The sequence below is a fragment of the Lolium rigidum genome, chromosome 7 (assembly GCF_022539505.1).
Source record: "Lolium rigidum isolate FL_2022 chromosome 7, APGP_CSIRO_Lrig_0.1, whole genome shotgun sequence".
NCBI classification, from domain to species: domain Eukaryota; kingdom Viridiplantae; phylum Streptophyta; class Magnoliopsida; order Poales; family Poaceae; genus Lolium; species Lolium rigidum.
In genome coordinates this window covers 257,618,879-257,638,517 of record NC_061514.1, presented here as the reverse complement: position 1 = coordinate 257,638,517, position 19,639 = coordinate 257,618,879, and the positions used below count along the sequence as shown (strand labels likewise).

General features: G+C 43.9%; 3 protein-coding genes and 1 long non-coding RNA gene across 4 annotated transcripts; 2 read left to right on the top strand and 2 right to left on the bottom strand.

Annotated features, from left to right (window-relative positions):
- The first annotated feature begins 2,218 nt into the window (after positions 1–2,218).
- LOC124670691 (54S ribosomal protein L24, mitochondrial-like) lies at positions 2,219–5,640 on the top strand. The gene is made up of 2 exons (XM_047207166.1): positions 2,219–2,455; positions 5,018–5,640. The coding sequence occupies exons 1-2, from the start codon at positions 2,256–2,258 to the stop codon at positions 5,430–5,432; spliced, it is 615 nt and encodes a 204-aa protein (XP_047063122.1). The 5' UTR covers positions 2,219–2,255; the 3' UTR covers positions 5,433–5,640.
- A 929-nt stretch (positions 5,641–6,569) lies between these two features.
- On the bottom strand, positions 6,570–7,685 carry LOC124670689 (oxygen-evolving enhancer protein 3, chloroplastic-like). Its single transcript, XM_047207165.1, has 3 exons — positions 7,371–7,685; positions 6,971–7,269; positions 6,570–6,807 (listed from the first exon to the last, which is right to left on the bottom strand). Exons 1-3 carry the CDS (start codon positions 7,612–7,614, stop codon positions 6,709–6,711), a joined length of 642 nt encoding a protein of 213 aa, XP_047063121.1. The 5' UTR covers positions 7,615–7,685; the 3' UTR covers positions 6,570–6,708.
- A 1,520-nt stretch (positions 7,686–9,205) lies between these two features.
- LOC124670692 lies at positions 9,206–13,616 on the top strand. The gene is made up of 3 exons (XR_006992630.1): positions 9,206–9,488; positions 11,901–12,137; positions 12,473–13,616. It is a non-coding gene; the product is annotated as an uncharacterized LOC124670692 (long non-coding RNA).
- Positions 10,641–13,592, bottom strand: LOC124670688 (beta-amylase Tri a 17-like). The gene is made up of 7 exons (XM_047207164.1): positions 13,476–13,592; positions 12,890–13,288; positions 12,572–12,736; positions 11,889–12,152; positions 11,493–11,702; positions 11,152–11,391; positions 10,641–11,057 (listed from the first exon to the last, which is right to left on the bottom strand). The coding sequence occupies exons 1-7, from the start codon at positions 13,524–13,526 to the stop codon at positions 10,920–10,922; spliced, it is 1,467 nt and encodes a 488-aa protein (XP_047063120.1). The 5' UTR covers positions 13,527–13,592; the 3' UTR covers positions 10,641–10,919.
- Positions 13,617–19,639: the final 6,023 nt, after the last annotated feature.

Below are 19,639 nucleotides of genomic sequence, written 5' to 3'. Positions count from 1 at the left end.
GAATACAAGAAATCTTCTCAGAAGGAAAAATTGCATACTGCCATCCTTTAACTGTGCCACTTTACAATGCAACCATGAAGAAACTTTGGCACATTTATTCTGGAGTTGTCCTTTTGCGCAGCAATGTTGGGATTTTGTTTGCCCACAAGTTACAAATCAACAATCAGTCCTGGAAGCTTTTTATGCCATCAAAGATACTTTGAATCTACCTTTTGCAGTTGAGATCATCATACTAGCTGCCTGGAGTATTTGGATAATCAGAAACAGGAAATTTTTTGAAGATCAAAACCCTTCTTTCTCATCATGGAAGATATTTTACAAACAAGAATTGCAGCTGCTATCATACAGAATGAAAAAGAAGTGGGATGCACCTTTCAAAGCTTGGCTGCAGAATCTGCCTTAGTTCCCTGGGTTTTATGCCCATAGTTCTTTTTTCTATTTCCTTTTTTCTTTTCTTTTCTTTTTCTTTTTTTCTTTTTTAGATCTTTTGTACATCTTGTACACCTGTACTCTTTTTTTACCTTTTATTAATAAAAATTGCAGTGGGGATTTCCCCCACTGTTTCACCCTCAAAAAAAATCTGCTTGTATGGCCGCACATCCATCTTAGGGCATGAGCAATGGAGGCAGCTGTCCAACTAGGTTTGGATAAAACTTTTGACATATGCATGCCATGTTATGGTCCCATTAATATGTCTCTCTCTCAAAAGCTAATTTGGTTTTTCTCTTTCTCTCTCATATTTTCACTCAGTTTTCACTTTATGGCTGAAGATGTTGCCTCCTGATGAAGAGGCTGTCCCTTTATCCGAACCTAATTTGGACCACCCGACTCAAGATAAAGCTGCGAGGCAACACCCCTGGGGCTATGCATTGGCCATGCCCTTAGCATGCACATCTTCACAACACTCATTTGTTGTATGTGTTGTCTTTTAGATGCCAACAATCTGCCCCATATAGCAGCGTCGGTCTCACTACCATCCTACAAAACTTACTTTTTTAGCTTTCGTGATAAATATGATGGTATCTATTTGGTATTATAGATTTTATATATTTTTAATAAATACAAAGTACTTGGTTAAATTTTATATCGTTTTGCCTTTTCAAAAATTAATTTATGTAGTACTACCTCTACCCATAAAAGAGTGTCTACATATATCCAAATTTAGATAAATATAAGACATTTTTTATGGATGGAGGGAGAACTATATTATGGCAAGGAGGGGTAAGTATTTTTGGTTAATTGAATTTTCGTGATAATTGAACATGTTTCTGCTAAATTCAAAGGCAAATTTGTTTTTGAGGGGAAGTCCTCGGGAGGTGCTTTCTGCCGACCTGGTCGGCTGAAACAAGTCACCGCACCCCCCACGGGCAGGCAGCAGTTTCATGGGCCGCGGCCCATCAGGTACACCTTTTCTTTTCTTTGTTTTGTTTTTGCATTTTTAAATCTCAACGTTTTTTGGAAAACCAAAATAATTTTTGAGGTTTCTTAAAAAATATTTGAACGTTTTTCAAATCTGAACAAATTCAAAATTTAAATATTTTCCAAAATATAGATAATTTTGAATCCCGAACATTTTTAAAAATTTGAACAAATTTGAAAAGTGAACGAATTTCAGATTTTGAACAGATTTCAAAATTTAAACGAATTTCTAAATTTGAACGAATACCAATTTTTCCAAAATTTGAACATTTTTCGAAAATAAACATATTTTAAATTTGAACATTTTTCGATTATGAACATTTTTCGGATACGAACAATTTTTAGCTTTGAACATTTTTCGTTTTGAACACTTTTCAAATTTGAACGTTTTTCGAATTTAAACTATTTTCAAATTTAAACTTTTTCGATTTTGAACAAAAAGGAAAATTAACAGAAAAAAAAGGAAACAAAAAAGAAAACAGAAAAAAAAGAAAAAAGAAAAATCAGAAACAGAAACAGAAACAGAAAACCAAAAAAAAAGTGAAAATGGGCCAGGCCCAATACCCGACCAGGGTGCGCGGTGCTTGGTAGGCACCGACCTGGTCGGTGTATAGGATTTCCCGAAGTCCTCGGCCTAAAATGAACAAAACATCTTGTGCACGGGCCTTCCCTTCAAGAATCGTTCAGGCAATGGGCCATGGTCTGGCCCAAAACAACGCGCTGTTGCCCAAAGATCTCACGGAGCCACGAAGAAACCACGCCCCCCACCGCGCACGCTAAAACCAACCGGCCGCCGCCGCCGCCGCCGCCGTAGCATCAGCAGTAGCCGGAGGAAGATGTCGTTCCGGGCGAAGGAGATCTACAATAAGGTGGTGCGCCGCGTGGGAGAGGAGGTGAAGCTGCCGGCGGAGGCGATGGAGTCGGTGAAGAACATGCTGCCGAATAGCAAGGTCATCATGGGCCGGGCAAAACGCGGCATCTTCGCCGGCCGTCACATCCGGTTCGGCAACAAGGTCTCCGAGGATGGAGGCAACAAGTAGGCATATTCTCACTCTCTTATTCCCTCGTGCAATATTTTCTTGGTTTCTTCTGATCTGTGCGCACAGATATTTCGGACTGTAATCCTAAGGTTCGGTAGTTGGAATGGGGGAAATGACACGTTTGATGTTTCACAAGGTCATTTCGATTTGGGTGCGTGGGATGGGAGGGGCGACGAGCGATGTTTATTTGCTCATCTTGTTTGGGAAATTTAGTTGCGGAAATGCTGCTTTTATTAATTTATGTTCGATTTTATCAATCTGTATGCCAAGTCTATATAGAAAATGTCGTAAATCACTTTCGAGAATGGGAAAAAAGTGAAGCTGCTGTTTTGAGTGTAAGACGAAGGGGAAAACGATTATGCCACGATACTATGTTGGTTTGTTCAGTCTTGTCACTGATTTACTTTCCTAATCAACACCCACTTGAGAATTAGATGAGTTGAGAATCATAGCAGGTCTTGTTGGGATTCACTCTCCACTTTGTACCACCTTTGATAGTTAGGATCCGAACGAGATGCATGAAATTATTTGTTATTCGAATGTCAGTATAGGACTTTCATGAACACCTTATTCTAACTCTACAGTTATATTTTTTGGGCTTGGGTGATCAATGTTTGTTATGCATGCATTTTGAGTGGAAGCATGCCATTACTTGGTATCAGTCGCCCCCCAACCATGTTAAACAGTTGGTGTGGCCTCATGATTCAGTCTATCCTTCATGATGTCATGTTTTTGGAAAGAGTAGGAGAATGAATCCAATCACTTGTTATTATTCTGAGGGTAATTCATAGTTGCTCGCAGATACTTATTTTATAGATGATTATTCAGTTATGTTTTGCACTTAATTTGATTGAGATGATAAGCAAAATAGAAAAACTAGTTTGGTAACAACTAACAAGTGGCATGACCATAGATCAGATAATACACACAACACAAGCACCTGACCCAAGTTACTCCTCACGGCGGCTCACGCATCCGGTAGTTAAAGGCCTGTTGCTGCTCCTCAGCCTCCTTGATGCCATAAGCCACCCCTGTTCACGCCAGATGGACCGACCAACATTCAGGATTACCATGGAGTGGATTTTTTTTCCTGGGGTACACGTACATTTCCAGCCACCAATCTCCAGGGAGTCCTTCACAGATATGGTGGCAGAACCATGGCCTGCCCAGCAGAGGATAAGGTCCCAAAGCTCTCTCGCTCACGAGCAGCGGAAGAAAAGATGTTCCACTTACTCTGATTCCTGGCAATAGATACTTGTTTTGATAGGGTTTTTACTTGATTCATCACATGGACTCACTACTCAGTTGGTTGATGTATTCAAGCACTGCACACATTAATTTAACCTTGTAAACTCTGGGTAGTGCAAAGCTGGTAATGATGTTTAATCATTCTTGTAACCTTTTGGCTTGCACCATTTCATGTCTATAGCAACACAGGTGTAATAGGAACTGCATCCATGTTTTTTGGGCTTGTGTGATCAATGTTTGTTATACATGCATTTTGAGTGAAAGCATGCCATTACTTGGTTTCAGTCGTCCCCCTACCATGTTAAACAGTTGGTGTGGCCTCATGATTCAGTCTATCCTTCATGATGGCATATTTTCGGAAATAGTAGGAGAATGAATCCAATCACTTGTTATTATTCCGGGGATAATTCATAGTTGCTCACAGATTATTTGATCGATGATTGTTCAGTTATGTTTTGCACTTAATTTAATTGAGAGGATAAGCAAAATAGAACCACGAGTTGGGTAACAAGTGCCATAAGCCCATAACCACAAATCAGACAATACACACAACGCAAACACCCTACCTAAGCTACTCCTCACGGCCGCTCACGCAGCCAGTAGTTAAAAATTTGTCACCATTGCCTGACCTCCTTGATGCCATCAGCCACCCCAGTTCACGCCAGATGGATCAACATTCATGATTACCATGGAGTGAAATACTTTTTTTTTTCTTGCTTGGGGTACACGTACATTGCCAGCCACCAATCTCAAGGGAGTCCTTCACAGATATGCTGGCAGAACCATGACCTGCCTAGCAGAGGATAAGGTCCCAAAGAAGCTCTCTCGCCCACGAGCAGGGGAAGAAAAGATGGTCTACTTACTCTGATTCCTGGCAATAGATACTTGTTTTGATAGGTTTTTTATTTTATTCAATCATCACGTGGACTCACTATTCAGTTGGTTGATGTATTCAAGCACTGCACACATTAATTTAGGGTAACCTTGTAGCCTCTGGGTAGTGCAAAGCTGCTAATGATGTTTAACCATTCTTGTAACCTTTTGGCTTGCACCGTTTCATGTCTACAGCAACACAGTGTAATAGGAACTGCATCCTGGATATCTTCAACAAAGTGATAATGTCCCATTTCTTTTGGATGTCTCATTATGTGGTAGACACATTCAGAAACTTCCTGGTAGTTTGCAAATTTAAAACACTTCCTGCTAATTCTTTCTCCATATGGCTTAAGCGTTTCTTGATCGCCTTTCCTTTTGCTCCCCCTCCTAGATTTTTTGGAACATTTTGGTTATGGAGTATATTCTTTGTTCAGGTCAAGGAGATTCTGGAAGCCAAATGTTCAGGAGAAACGTCTTTTCAGCTATATTCATGAACGTCACATTAGACTCAAAGTAACCACTCATGCACTCCGGTGCATTGACAAAGCTGGTGGCATTGATGAATACCTCCTGAAGACACCTTACAACAAAATGGATACAGAGATGTGTATTGCCTGGAAGGCAAAGATTGAGAAGATGTATTCAGAGCTCCCTCCTGAGGAAGAGGCTAAGATAGAACAAGGTTCTGAGGAAGTTCTGTTGGCCAAGAGAGAGTTCCGTAGGGAATCGAGAAGGGCCATTGCTTTTTCAAAACAGAGTCAGCTAGAAGCAACCACAGCTGATGATGACGAAACAACTGAAGTCGTGGATACAAATAAAGAGGTGTCTGATGTCGCAGAGAAGTCTTAGCCTGGACCCGTGTGCCCGGTATGTGCTGTCAATGTGATTCTGTAGCATCCTTTTCAGGAATAAGCATCATCGAGTTTGTTGAAATTTAGTTTATCGGTTAAATATGTTAACTGTTAAATCTTGAAGATTCAATTGGAATATCGATGATAATTGGCTTGTATTGCCCCACTTTGGTATCCCAGAAAATTTTAAATGTATCTTTATTACTTATACTAGAGAAAGGTTGCATAGTTGTTTTTATGTAATTTATGTTCGACACGATAGTGGTCCATTTGAAACCTCTACATGTCATGGCAGACTGATGTACTGTTTAGAGCGTTCATCATCTAGGTGGTATCTTTCTTTTGTGATGTCAAGTCACATAATGGCAAAGAATTGTCTGCATAGGCTGAAGGATGGGTATAAATAATATCACATACTTTCATTCATTTTTTTATCAAGTATCTGGATTTCATTATCTGATTCTCCATAAGACCCCTAGAAAATACATGTCACTTATTTCACATATGCTTTTAATTTAAAAAATGTTCGATTTCAGACATGCCTTTTGTAGCCCAAAGTTATGAACTGAATTATTCATTTTTTGCAGATAAAAAAAATGAATGGAAACATCGATGCCGTTGACAAAATAATCGAAGATTTTCATTTCATATAAACAGGGGAGAATATCTCGCTTGGGACAGCAGTGTATCTTAAGCCTAACTGCCTAAGTTTACCATTTACACGCAACATTTCGGTGTTGCAAGTAGTTGCGAATTTGGTGGAAGTTGTTTTGTACAATTATTGTAATTTCTAGTGTCAGGATTGAGATGATTTTCTTCCCTAGTTTTGCTAGCCCATTCAACTGAAATGCCAAAGAGAGGGGTTTTTTTTTGTAAGCCTAATTAGCTGGAGTTATATCATTTTGCTAGCTGGTTTCTGTTAGACCTCAGCATGGCGTTTACTTTACATCAAGCGGAGAAAATCTTAATATGTGCCTGCTTGGAGCAAAAGAGATTTAGATGAAGTGATTGGTTGGACGGAACTGTGTGTACTGTTATCCATAGCTGTTGGGCGCAGTTTTTCTTAATGTTGTGGGGATAATTGTTTCCCTCCCTGACTCCCTCCCCTGTTCACATGATTACATCTGCTCGTATCTTTACCTGTCAAAGACTCAAGATAGAATCATCCTTAAGTGCTTGTTGACATATTATCAACAGAGAAGTTACAATGCCGGTTCCATATGAACAAACATAGAAGGCCTGAAAGCAACAAGGCCATTATGTGGACGATCAATCTATCCTAGCTTGGCGAGGACATCACCAAGAACAGTCTTGGTCTCTCCGAAGTACTTCTCGGCTTCAGAGGGGCTCTTGATCTTGGCTGCATGGTCAAGCTGCAAAAAAAGGAGAAGCCCACACCTGTTAGTCCTGGAAATTCTTATGCAAGTGTTCAGGTTTGTAACAAGATGTTAGGAGTGATCATTGGTCATGTATCTGAAAGACAAGCTGCAAGATTTCTGAAGAGAAATAAGCTATCTGAAATTGTTAGATGTTTACCCCATCGAGGGTGTCGAAGAGCTTGCCGGTGAGGTCCTTGAGGCTCTTCTTCTCCTCCTTGGTGGGCTTGGAGGCGATGACGGTCTTGAGATCGTAGCGCAGGTAGGAGGCCCTGAGGCGGAGGTCGTTCATGACGTACGGCCATTGCTTCCTGTCGATGAGCGGCTTCAAGTTGAGGATGTCCTGGGCGGACTCCTTGGCCCGGGCGGCCGCCTCCGCCGCAGGCAGCGGCTGAAGGTAGAACCGGTTCTTCAGGGGCAGGTCGAAGTCCCTCGCCTCGTCTGAGTTATCCGTTCCGGCTGCCACAGTGAAGACAATCATCATCAATCAGATGTCGCGGAAATGTAGCGAAGCTATGTATCTATAACTCTATGTATGCGCAGCCAGTAGAGGCACTCACGGAGTCCACCGGATGGCGGCGGCGGCGGGCCAACCTTGATGGCGGCGACGGTGCCGGCGTGGGCCGCCTGCGCGAACGCTCCGCCAGCGACGGCGGTGGCCATGAGGCCAAGGACGGCACGGCGGCCGGCGGTCTCGGCCTCCGCCGATGCCCTGACGGTGAGCCTGCTGGCGCGTCTGCCGGCCGGGCCTGGGAGGCGCACGCCCTGCGATAGGCCGGTCATGGACGCCATGGTTTGTGCCATCCTCAAGCTTCGCTTCTCTGCTTCACTGAGTGAGTTTCTGTCTATCTGTTTTGAGAAGCTAGCTAGCGATCTCTCGTTCCACTGGCAAAAATATATGAGGAGGACGTGTATCGTGTTGCTGTCCTTCGCGCCGCGAAACCTTATCTGACTGGATAAGTTTGTGGCCAGTGCGCGCACGCCATGTGGCACGGCTTCTGGCATGCTGCATCCCCTGACCTCCATTTGGATTGCGTCCTGGCCAATGCACCCCTGACATGTGTCCTGGAGAATGGCCTTCAGTTGGCCAGTAAGATTTTCTTCCTTTGTCATTTTGCTAGTCTTGGATAACTCGTTCTAATAATGAGCACTCCGACAATTTGTTTTACCGAGCAAATATACCCGTCGAGATAATTTTGCAAATTCAGTTATGCAGAAATCTGAACTCTCCGCAATCATATTCTAAAATGCGCATTCAAAGATCGATACATCGATGCCTGATATTCCTTAGGCTCATCCTACTTTGCATCCGCCCAATCACACTAAGAACTACATAGATCATTTCATCCCCTTAGATCGTAGCATCCTTACCAGCACCATGTTAGAGACTTATCTCCATACTCTATCATTCAATCTGGAGGGTTATGGTTTTCAAGGTTAGATATGGATTTGATGTGACCATGAATATCAAATTAGGTTGAGTGAGGGTCACGGTAATAGTAAAATGGGGATGAGAATTCGATAGTGATGGAAGGAGGAGGTAGGGCGTGTGGTGGTGGTGGTGGTGGTGGTGGGGGGGGGGGGTGCATGCAAGAGGGAATGTCCACAACACCATGAAAATCCATGCCGGAGAGGAATGTCCTTGTTGAGAAGCATGGAAGGAGAACTGGTCGACGGTATAGGAAGATGAGGGTCAATGAGCAACCGAAGCAAAAATGACGACATAAGTGGCATGACATGGCATGCAATAAACAATTTCATTACGATATATGCATAATATTAGAAAACGTCCCCCCGCTCCAAATAAATGGAAGCCCTCAACTTGGCCGTTATAGAATAGAAAGGCGGCAAAACTAGAATAAAGTTGAGCCAAAATGTCCCGATTAAAGATAAATTCATAAAAGATCAAGCTAAAAAAGGGTGGCCAAACATTAGAGGGGTAACAACATCATTGGATAGGCAGGACCAACCTTCTACCTTTGCTCTAAGTTAAATTTTAAGTTTGACCAAGTTTATACATCACACTGGTTTTATTGTTTTCGTGCTAAGTATATTTTTGCATTACTCCCTCCATTCATAAAAGGATGTCGCAAGTTTGTTTGAATTGGGATGTATCTAGAGGTAGTATATGTTTTTGGTATTGTAATAAGTATTAGCATATTGGTTATAAACTTGATCAAACTTAAAGAAGTTTGACGTACTTTAAAATTTAAACGCTGGCAAAAAGGGAAGAGGATTTTGAACTAGTGTGTGTATCGCCTCTCTATCAAGCAAGAGCCGTTGGATGAGATTGTAACGGACGCGAGTTCAGAGTTGCAATCCTCTCGCGTGGCACTGCGAAAGCGCCCAAAATCAAACCCTCTCACAACGCAGTAACGCACCCATCATCCATCAATGGTGGTTCGCCGCGGCTGGCGGCGATTTCTACCTCCCTCCCATTCCCGATTTCCCATGAGCGTGCCCTCCCCTCTCGTTCTCTGTTGGCGAGCAGACGAGCCTCTCTCCCCTGCTGACGGCGGCCGAGCCTGCAGGGGCCTTCCGCAGCTGCACGACCACGGGATCTGATCCGATGACCGTGCGCGCGTTGGGAAGTCCGTGCTCGCGGCGAGATTACGACCTTCGGACAAGGACAACCCCGCCCGACAGCTTCGTCCTTCACTCCTCAGCGAGTGCCCTAGGTGAGCTAAATCCCATCCCTGCTTCAGTTAAACCGAGCGTGCCTGAGCGCTTGTTCGCATCTCTGATCTCATTGCCGACGAATCGAGAACTTTGCCTAGGTTACTGTAAGCGAATTATCGAGGTTAATCCTGGTTCGGTGATGTGAAACCCAACATCAGAGCATTATATGCTATGCACATCAGTGTGAGAAATTTACAGCACGCAAATACATTCAGTGTCTAATATGCATGTGCTGTGCTGGTTTGATATACTCGATTTGAGTAGATGTGGGTGCTGGGCTGGATCAGTCATGTCTGTTTTACCAAATTCAGACCTAGCCGCAGTGTTGCACTGACTATTGGTACTCTCCTAGGCACTCTCGTTTTGTTCAATCCTCTGAAGGATTCATTCAAATAACTGTCAGGTTTGGTTGCCTCTTGGGTCAATGGCTATCTGTATAAAACTAACTAGATTAACCCACAGGTTTCTGAAGAGGACCTATGAAATACTGAAACTGTTTTCAGTACTCTATACCACACTCGGTAATCACTGGAAGGTTGTAAACAACAAAGTTGATGTGCTTGTCACTACTATAGAAGAGCTAGCTAGCAATAGCTGCGCTTAGTGTGGAACAATCGTATAAGAATACTAGGGTACGCATGGAAGGGAAGTGCCTTACGTGTATTTCACGAGTTCCTGCTTGGATTTTACTATCCTAGACATCTATTCCAAGCTTGCAGCTGTAGCATTGTAAGAGAGTGGGGGTATGGCGAGTCTTCTCATCACTGCCTTGTTATTCGAGAGCACAGCTGCATGACGATCCACATAAATGATATTTGGTAACTACTGCTCATTTCCATCGTGTACTGTTAACTAATGAACTGTGACATGAACTGTAATTATGGGCCATCGTTACTTTGAATCAGAGAAAAACTAAGAAACCAACATAGTCCAAATCATTTTTATTCAACACGCTTCACCACTCTCATGACATCATTCCATATCAGTTTTATTCAGTTGGATACTAATCTTTATTCCTTTTGTGAATTATGGCTTTCATGGCCAGTGCTTTCTCTTTCTAGTGACCACTCAATCTACGTAAAAGAGTTCGAACAATTAGGAGCAGAAGCATGCGCTTCAGTTTTACTTATACTGCTAAAGAAACCACATAATAAGAAAGCCATACACACAAATTGCCTTATTCGTCCACACAAATACACACAGCAAAGTGCGGACCAAGGTCTAATGTACTCTGGCCCATCGGAAAAGCATCAAACCTTGTGACTAGTGTCACAATATTATTGCCACATACATGATTCTGTTAACCTTCTTGCACAGAAGTTTATTTATCATCGCGGCTTATTGTCCCACAGTAGGCTTATTTTCATGCTCAGCTCAACACCAATAGGCCGAGGATATTGGTGTTAGAGACCCCTGCATGAGTGAGATCTTTAAACTGGCAGGTCGGTGTTCTCGTCAAAGGGGAATGGCTCCAGTTTTGGTTCTGCTGCTTGAAGGATCATTTTAATTGGCATTTCCGGCTCTGATCTTTCCAGGGGCGCAATTGGATCAACACTTGGGTCATGAGCCTGAAAATAATTATGTATTTATTATAATATATAGCTGAAAATCATACCATCTGTGTAAGTTTTAGACGTCTTGATGTCCATGTGTTGCACTAACCTGGTTAGCATGCATTCTCTTGACAAAAGTTTGGAAAGTGACGTAGTTCTCTCCCTCCAGCAGCTCATCCGATACCCGGAGGTAGGTGAATCCAAACAGCTTGTGCTCAGGAGGGCCGCTCTTGTTAATACCTCTTGGTCTTGCGTTCCTGAGTATCGTGTTGTAACCAGTTGCGTCATATCGAGCGAGCGCGTTTTCACATGCAACATTTAAGCCCTCTCTCCATCCAGCACTCAGCACCTGAGAAATTTGATGAGAAGTGCTTCAGTGTTTCGAAAAATATTGAAGTGCAGAAGTCTTTGAGTCAGAAATCACTTGGTGGTCGCTAATGGTGTAGTTACCTGTTGGACTAGTTGTTCTGGTGCACTCTTTGCTTCCGAACTCTGCTCAGAGTCCCTCATCTCTGCACAAGTGAAGTTAAGGCTAGCATGATGCCTTGTTAGCATGCGTGCTATGGTTCTGTAGCCGTCCCTGTCATCTAAGTTGTAGTACCCGGCAGTGAGCTCGGCTGCGTGGCTTGGAACCCTGTACCACCAGTGAATGCCAGAGACCTGCAACCATACATTGGATCATCTCTCATTTACATTCTAGCTCAAGCAATGTGAGCTGCATATACTTTTTTTTCCTTGTCCTATAATCTGATGCTCAACTGAAATTTGTGCAATTTTGTTTATCGGATGCAACATTCACAATTGAATCTCCATTTTATGAACTGAGATCTTTAGCATGGTACTTACTTTGATTGCCAGCTGCACTTTGCATCCCAAGAAGACCTGGTTTGCTTCATCCAAGATCTTGTCACCGTGCTCGATCAGTTTGTTGGAGTACCATGAGAGGAAAAACTTCCCCTTCTCGGTAAGGTATGTTCCGTTGTCCTTGAAGAACTGGGTCTCCTCAGGAGTGTCATTGTACTGTCCAGCATCGTCAGGCAATCCCCACTCAGGATGGCCAGCCTTCACTGCTGCTGCTTTGAAGTCTTCTTCTAGGTACTTATCATAGCACTGCAGATTATTTTTGTTTTAGTAATAGCTGGAACAGTTAACTGAAGTCCTTTTGTCTTTACTGGTGATGGTGTTATTCTGCATTTGTTTTAGTTGATCCCCTGTGTGTTTAGCTAGATATACGTTTGGCTTCCTCTGCTTTATGCTGCTTAGCTGTGGGACTATGGTCCTGTGTTTGCTTCTGTCACTTTTCTCAAAAGAACAGTACGGTTTCTCAGAACTAAAAAGTAGCGATAAGCCGAAATTGCAGTTTTGCCATGGCGTCTCTTTTGATCAGAATCACTTTACCATTGGGTTTTCAGTTACCATTTTAAATGCAGATCATCACTTGGACAAAGATTGAATTGCCTTTGGTCATATGTATAAGAACATTTTGAAGAAAAGAAGAGGATAGCTTTTGTTTGGTAAAAGGCACTTACGATGAATTCTCCGATCCCTGGGAACACCCATCCCTGGCTCTGAGGATAGGATGGGTACCTCATCTCTCCAGCTGGACCGAGTCCCACCTCAATGTCCACGATGACACCAGCATCCAGGAACTGTTCCATATTCTCCCTGAAGCTCTTCATGTAATCAGCATACATCTGTCACAGCCACAAGGAAGAATCAAAGCTTGCCACCATGGCCATACAGTACCAAACAAAATCACAACTCTGCCGTTGCCAAGACTCATCTGAGCATCTGATCGATCACCACATATGCAGCAGAGCGTGAAGTGGTGGTTTAGCTGTGCTAACCTGGACGGCAGTTCTTCCATGGAAGAGAGGCTGGTCATCCACTCCAAGGGTGAGGTACTCAATGTTCCTTGTCCCGCTCCGGTTGGTGTAGAAAATGTCTGGATCGCTCTTGCCGATGTCCCGCACCCACTGCGGGATGGGGATGTTGACGACGTCGCCGACGTTGCCGCCGCACTGGTGGAACGACATGATGGCCTGCAGCTTCAGCCCGGCCTCCTGCACCAGCTCGAACACCTGCTTGTAGGCGCTCCAGTCGTACTCCTTGGGGACCTTGCCCTCCACCAGCCCCCACCAGACGTCTATCATCACGCCGTCGACGCCGGCCTCCGCCAGCTTCTTCAGCTGCGCCCTGATCTCCTCGCCCTTCTCGAATGTGTTGTCGATGCTCACCACATCCAGCTATTTCCGTGGCCAAAGTGAAATCAATGTTAGTAAAAAATCCATCTAAGGTCTAAGCTCTTGTTTCACATGACTTCACTCTTCAACTGTTGTGTTAATGTGTTATACATATGGCTAAATATACCTACGATAGTGTGAATTAGATCCTTGAAATGTGTATGGTGCTTAGCGAGGTAAATGAGCTTACAGGAAGCATGACGTTGACTTGGACGTAGTTGGCTAGCATGTTCCCACCCATTGTGGCTGCTGGCTAAAATGTATGCTCTACAGACACTGGCTTGCGTGCTCACTCTCGCTGAACTTGGTTTGCTGGATGTTGCAGGGAGCTTAGGGGGTCTATTTATACAGCCACGGGAGGGGGAGGGGGATTGTTATGGTATGGTTAGGATATGCCTTGATGACTAAAAAGCTACACTTGGTAGTTATCCGAGGCAATCATCTCTAAGCATATATCGTCTATACACAAAAACCGGCACAAAAACGTACACGCACACATCTCCCCTGTTTGTATGTATCAGCCGGATTAAGCGTACACCTTCGTGGCAGGAACGTGTACGTGTTATATAATGGCAAAAGATACAAAAACTGATATGGTTAGGCTATGCCTTGATTCCTACAAAAGCTCTACATGCAAAAGATACAAAAACTGATATGGTTAGGCTATGCCTTATTCCTACAAAAGCTCTACATGAAGTTATTTAAGGAAATCATCTTTTTTTCTTTTTTGCAAAACACAGGACAGATGAGACGCTCACATATACGCACACACTCACCCATATGAACGCACGCACGCACATCTTACCCCTATGAGAACTTCCGAGAGACCGCGTTGAAGAAACTTCATCCGACGGGTTTTGAGATTGACGAAGTCACCACATCCGCCTCGTTGTCGACGGGAACGTCGCCTCCCACTGAAAAATATTTCGCCACACCGAAGTGTCAAACCTGGGATTTGAACTCTAGTGGGCTGGGGGTGCCACTGCCCTCCTAACCACCAAACCACAGGTTGGTTCTCTTAAGGAAATCATCTCTAACCAACCACATGTTGGATGGTTAGAAGGGTGGTTGTACCCCCAGCCCACCAGAGTTCAAACCCTATAAAGCGAAATATTCATTCAGTGGGAGACAACGTTCCTATCGACAGCGAGGCGTTTGTGGTGACTTCGTCAATTTCAAAATCCAACCCGCCGGCTCAGTTTTCCGGAGGTGCTCATAGGGGTAGGGTCACTAGTAGGAAAATGCTCATTAAAGCCGTACCAAAAATCATATTCTGTGGCGCATGGGCGGTGCGTCACAGAATCTTCACCAGAAAAATAAGGATTCTGCGTGCGCTACAGAATTAAGACATTTTGTGGTGCACTAGAGACGGTGCGCCACAAAAATAAGATGTTATGTGGCGCATGTGGCCCAGGTGCGCCACTGAATTTGTTTCTGGTGCGTCACAGAATAATCTACAGGTATACCCGATTTTGTACTGCCTGCTGTACATATACAGGTTTTATACAGATTTTATACAGTTATATATACATGCATATACAGATATAATATATACATCATGTATACTAGACAGATATAATATAGTAACATTATACATCATCATCACATTACTTAGAGTCTGATCAGTTATACATAAGATCCATACAACTCATAATCCATACAAAGTTCATCATCTCGAGATACAAATGAAGTGACACCGGCCGCCGCCTACACTAGGATGAAATAGAGTACCGCCGCGACGATGATCTTCATCCGGTTCCTCCTCCGCTCCCTCCTCTCTCCCGCCAGGCTCGCTTGCATCGGGATCTTCATCCGGTTCCTCCTCTGCTCCCTCCTCTCTCCCGCCAGACTCGCTTGCACCGCCCTCGAGTGTGTAGTGAGTAAAATGGAAGAAAGACCAAAATGAACCAAGAAGGCCAACACAAATAAGTGCCAACTAGGATATAATAAATAAATGCCTCATACATTGTTGGTCAAAACAAATACTAACATTCACGGATGGAGTAAGTGAGGCCAAGTAGGATGCACAAGAGTTTGATATTTGTGTCATCTTACCAGGCTCACTTACACCACCCCAGAGTGTACGGTGACCAAACATTCTAATCATCGGCCCTATCTCGAAGAAAGACCAAAATAAACGAATAAGTCCAAACTCAAATACGAGCCAAGTAGTATCAATTAAATAGCACGCCTCATACTTTGTTGGTCGAAACAAATATTAACATTCTAGAACGGTGTTAGTGAGCCAGGTATGATGCACAAGAGATTGATATTTGTGCAATCACACGAGGCTCACTAGCACCGTCCCTGAGTGTAGTGACCAAACATTCTAATCATCGGCGAATTGTTTATGGTGATGCCTCATACTTTGTTGTTCGAAACAAATATTTACATTTAGGGACGGTGTCAGTGAGGTCAGGTAGGAAGCACAAGAGATTGATATTTGTGCCATCACACCAGGCTCACTGGCACCGCCCCCAAGTGTAGTGACCAAAATTTTTAATCATCGACACTAAATAGAAGAAAGACCAAAATAAACGAATAAGTCCAACTCAAATACGAGCCAAGTAGTATCAACTAGATAGCATATGCCTGATACTTTGTTGGTCGAAACAAATATTAACATTCAGGGATGGGGTCAGCGAAGCCAGGTAGGATGCACAAGAGATTGATATTTGTGCCATCACACCAAGTTCACTGGCCCCACCCCAGAGTGTACGGGTGACCAAACATTCTAATCATCGGCCAATGCAATTAAGAAGTGCCAAATCAAATAAGAGACAAGTAGTATGAACTAAATGGAATGCCTCATACTTTGTTGATCGAAACAAATATTAACATTCAAGGATGGGGTAAGTGAAGCCAAGTAGGATGCACAACAGATTGATATTTGTGCCATCACACCAGGTTCACTCACCCCGCCCCATAGTGTAGTGACCAAACATTCTAATCATCGGCAAGTACAAATAAAATTAAAGACCAAATCATTTATAAATAAATCATTTATAACCAGAGAATGCCCATTTTATTTCTATATTGAAAGGATCGTATGCCGCACCTAGAGGGGGGGGGGTGAATAGGTGCTACCAATTTTTAGTTCTTTTTCAATTTAGGCTTGACACAAAGGTAAATTCTCTAGATATGCAACTAAGTGAATTTACCTATATGAAAAGATAAGCAACTAAGTGAATTTACCTATATGAAAAGATAAGCAACTAAGCAAGATATAGCTACACAATATAAGAGATAGAATAGGATAGAGGTAACCGAGAGTGGAACACGCGATGACACAGAGATGATTCCCGTAGTTCCCTTCCTTTGCAAGAAGGTACGTCTACGTTTGGAGGAGTGTGGTTGCTATGAAAGCTAAACCAACAGCCACGAAGGCTTCACTCGGATCTCCGTGAGCAACGCCACAAAGGCCTAGCCCACTTCCACTAAGGGATTTCCTCGAGGCGGAAACCGGGCCTTTACAAGGTTCTTGGGGCACACATCCACAAGCTGAATTGGAGGCTCCCAAATCTGTAACAATACAACAATCAACAACAACATATCAACACAAATCAACTAGGGAACCAAATAGGAACACTAGCATGAGATCCCTCAAACAAATGAGGGGGAAATGAAAAACGCTTCGGTGAGGATGTAGATCGGTGGCTTCTCCTTCGAATCTCCAAAGATCAAGAGATTTGGTTGGGGGAGGAAGGAGATCTTGCAAATCTTGTGTTTCTTGAGGTGGCTCTAATGGAGGTGAAGCTTGGCAGATTTCTTGTGCAATGATTGAGCAAAGGGGGAAGGAAGAAGAAGAGGGGTATAAATACCCCTCCCCAAAATCCAGCCGTTGGCCCTTCCGGGGGGCCGGATAATCCGGCCTAAGTTAGGGCCGGATAATCCGCCCCCCCGGATAATCCGGCCTCCTGGTACAAAACCAGGACAATGTCCGGGCAAATGTCCGGCCCCTATCCAGACTTGCTTTTCTTCAGGTCCTTAGCCGTTTTCGAGGGGGCCGGATATTCTTGAAATGTCCGGCCCGGATATTCCGGCCCAGGGACAAAACCGGGACAATATCCGGGCAATTGTCGATCCGGCCCCTATACTGAGCTGCTTTTCCTCAAGTCCTTAGCCGAAATTCTGGGGGCCGGATATTTTGGAAATATCAGGCCCGGATTATCCGGCCTGATGAACTTTTTGCTGATTCTTTTTGACAGCACTGACCACATCCAACACACATACAAAAGTATCTATAATCCCTGTACCACTTAAACAAACATAAGTGTATCACATACATTGACATCAAACACTCAAAACATAATATGAGAGATGTTCTTTCAATCTCCCCCTTTTTGGTGTTTGATGACAATATACGAATTTGCAAGAGAATTACTATAGAGACAAGCATGATGGCAAAAACATAGAGGCACTCCCCCTACATGTGTGCATATAAGTAATTTGCATTTGAATACAAATACACAACACATAGGAGCAAGGTGCCTCAACACAAGAGGTATCCATCATGAGTTCTAACAAGAGACATATACAAATATGAAGTTGAGATAGGATGCAAGAAATCATACCCATGTGTAGATATAAGATACGTAGATATAGCATCACACATAATATAATAGCCTTGATCTCAACATATAGAAATCCGAAAACCATAACAATGTCTCACACCACATAGCACATAGTTTTAAACGGAACACAACCAAAGCAAATAGTTCAAATAAGAGGTAACACAAGCAACAAAGGAATGATAAACGCATATGCTTGTGCCCAAACCATGCAAATCCCCGAGAGAGTTCCTAATAGAACGCTTCTCCCCCTTTGGCATCGAGACGCCAAAAAGGGGACAAGCGCGATGCTACTCGCCCCATGGGGATCACTCGGAGGCATCTTCATCTTCGGACTCGTGCGCCTCTTCTTCTTCTTCTTCTTCTTCTTCTTCTTCTTCTTCTTCTTCTTCATCAGTGTCAGGGGCATCCGGAGAGCGGCGAGTGAGGCTGGACCTTTGAATGCAATCATCAAGATCACTCCACGGAACCTGTGCAGAATGCCACCCACTGTAACTCGGGTGAACTGGAGGCTGAGGAGGGGGTCCTTGCTCACCACTGAGCTTGTGCAGAATAACCGCCTGAGTATGCTTAATCTCAGAACGCTCTCGGCTGGCCGCATAGAGTCTCCTTATGGATCTCAATGTTCATGCAAAGGACGTAACGCTGAAACCAACTGAGCCTGTTCACTTGTTTCTTCATAGCAGGGAGGTCAGGATGGCGAGCAGGAGCAAATCCACTAGAACGAGCATCACCCATGAAGGAGTCGGGTGGAGGTACAGTAGAGGAAACTGGCTTAAGCTTGTAGGCCTTCTTGACAGAGTGCTTCACCAAAAGGTACCCACTCAAGTCTTCACCACTCACGCCGCGGTGTTGTTGATGAGGAGCTGGATATATGGTGCGTAAGGTATAGTAGTCCGGAGACCATGGCATCACGAATCTCATGGAAGATGTAGTCCATGATATCAATAGTGTAGTTGCGTTCCTCATTCTCATCACGAGCACATCGAAAGCTGAGGTACATGAGATCCACAAGAGTTCCCCGGATCGCATCATTGTTACCACCACTAGGAGCTATGGTGGACCGAAAGAACTCGAGTAGCCGACCATAGATGGTAAGCGGCCCCTTGGACTCTCCCACTTTTCCGACGGATGTGTAGAGATCAAACGAGTGCATTCTTATCCGCCCTCCGAGGTCCATGGAGACGACGACCTCCTTCTGCGGGAACTCCAAGAATACCAGCAAAACGGCGCAAGGTGGCCGTACAGTGAGTGGAGCCAGACATCCATTCCATAGTGCGGTCCTCATCTTTCTTGATGGCCAAGGTAGCAAAGAACTGCTTCACCAACTCTGGACTATAGTCACATTTAATCTTCATGAGATCCTGCAAGCCCATCTTACCAGTCACCCAGATGGCATCCTCAAAATGATTGTTGACTGCCAGAAGATCCACATCGATAACTTGCATGGGACGAACTTTCTTCATGGGCTCATAGATATCTTTATAGATGAACTCCTGCTCCATGCACCAGTATTTTCTGCCCTCTGTCTCTTCATCCCTTGGGAGGTCTTCATACCAGTTCTTCATACGGAGTGCTGCATAAGAGACAATGTCCATAGTCTTGTAGTTTTCCCTTGAAGCCTTGTTCTTGTGCCTAGATGAGGTTGACTTGCGAGGAGCATTGGATGCGAACTCATCACTTGACCGGTCAGCCCTTGGGCGTCTCCGAGCACCCCGAGAAGTACGACCTGTGAATAGCAAAGATGGATAGCAAAGAAAAGATAATGCTCATAAGTCATGTA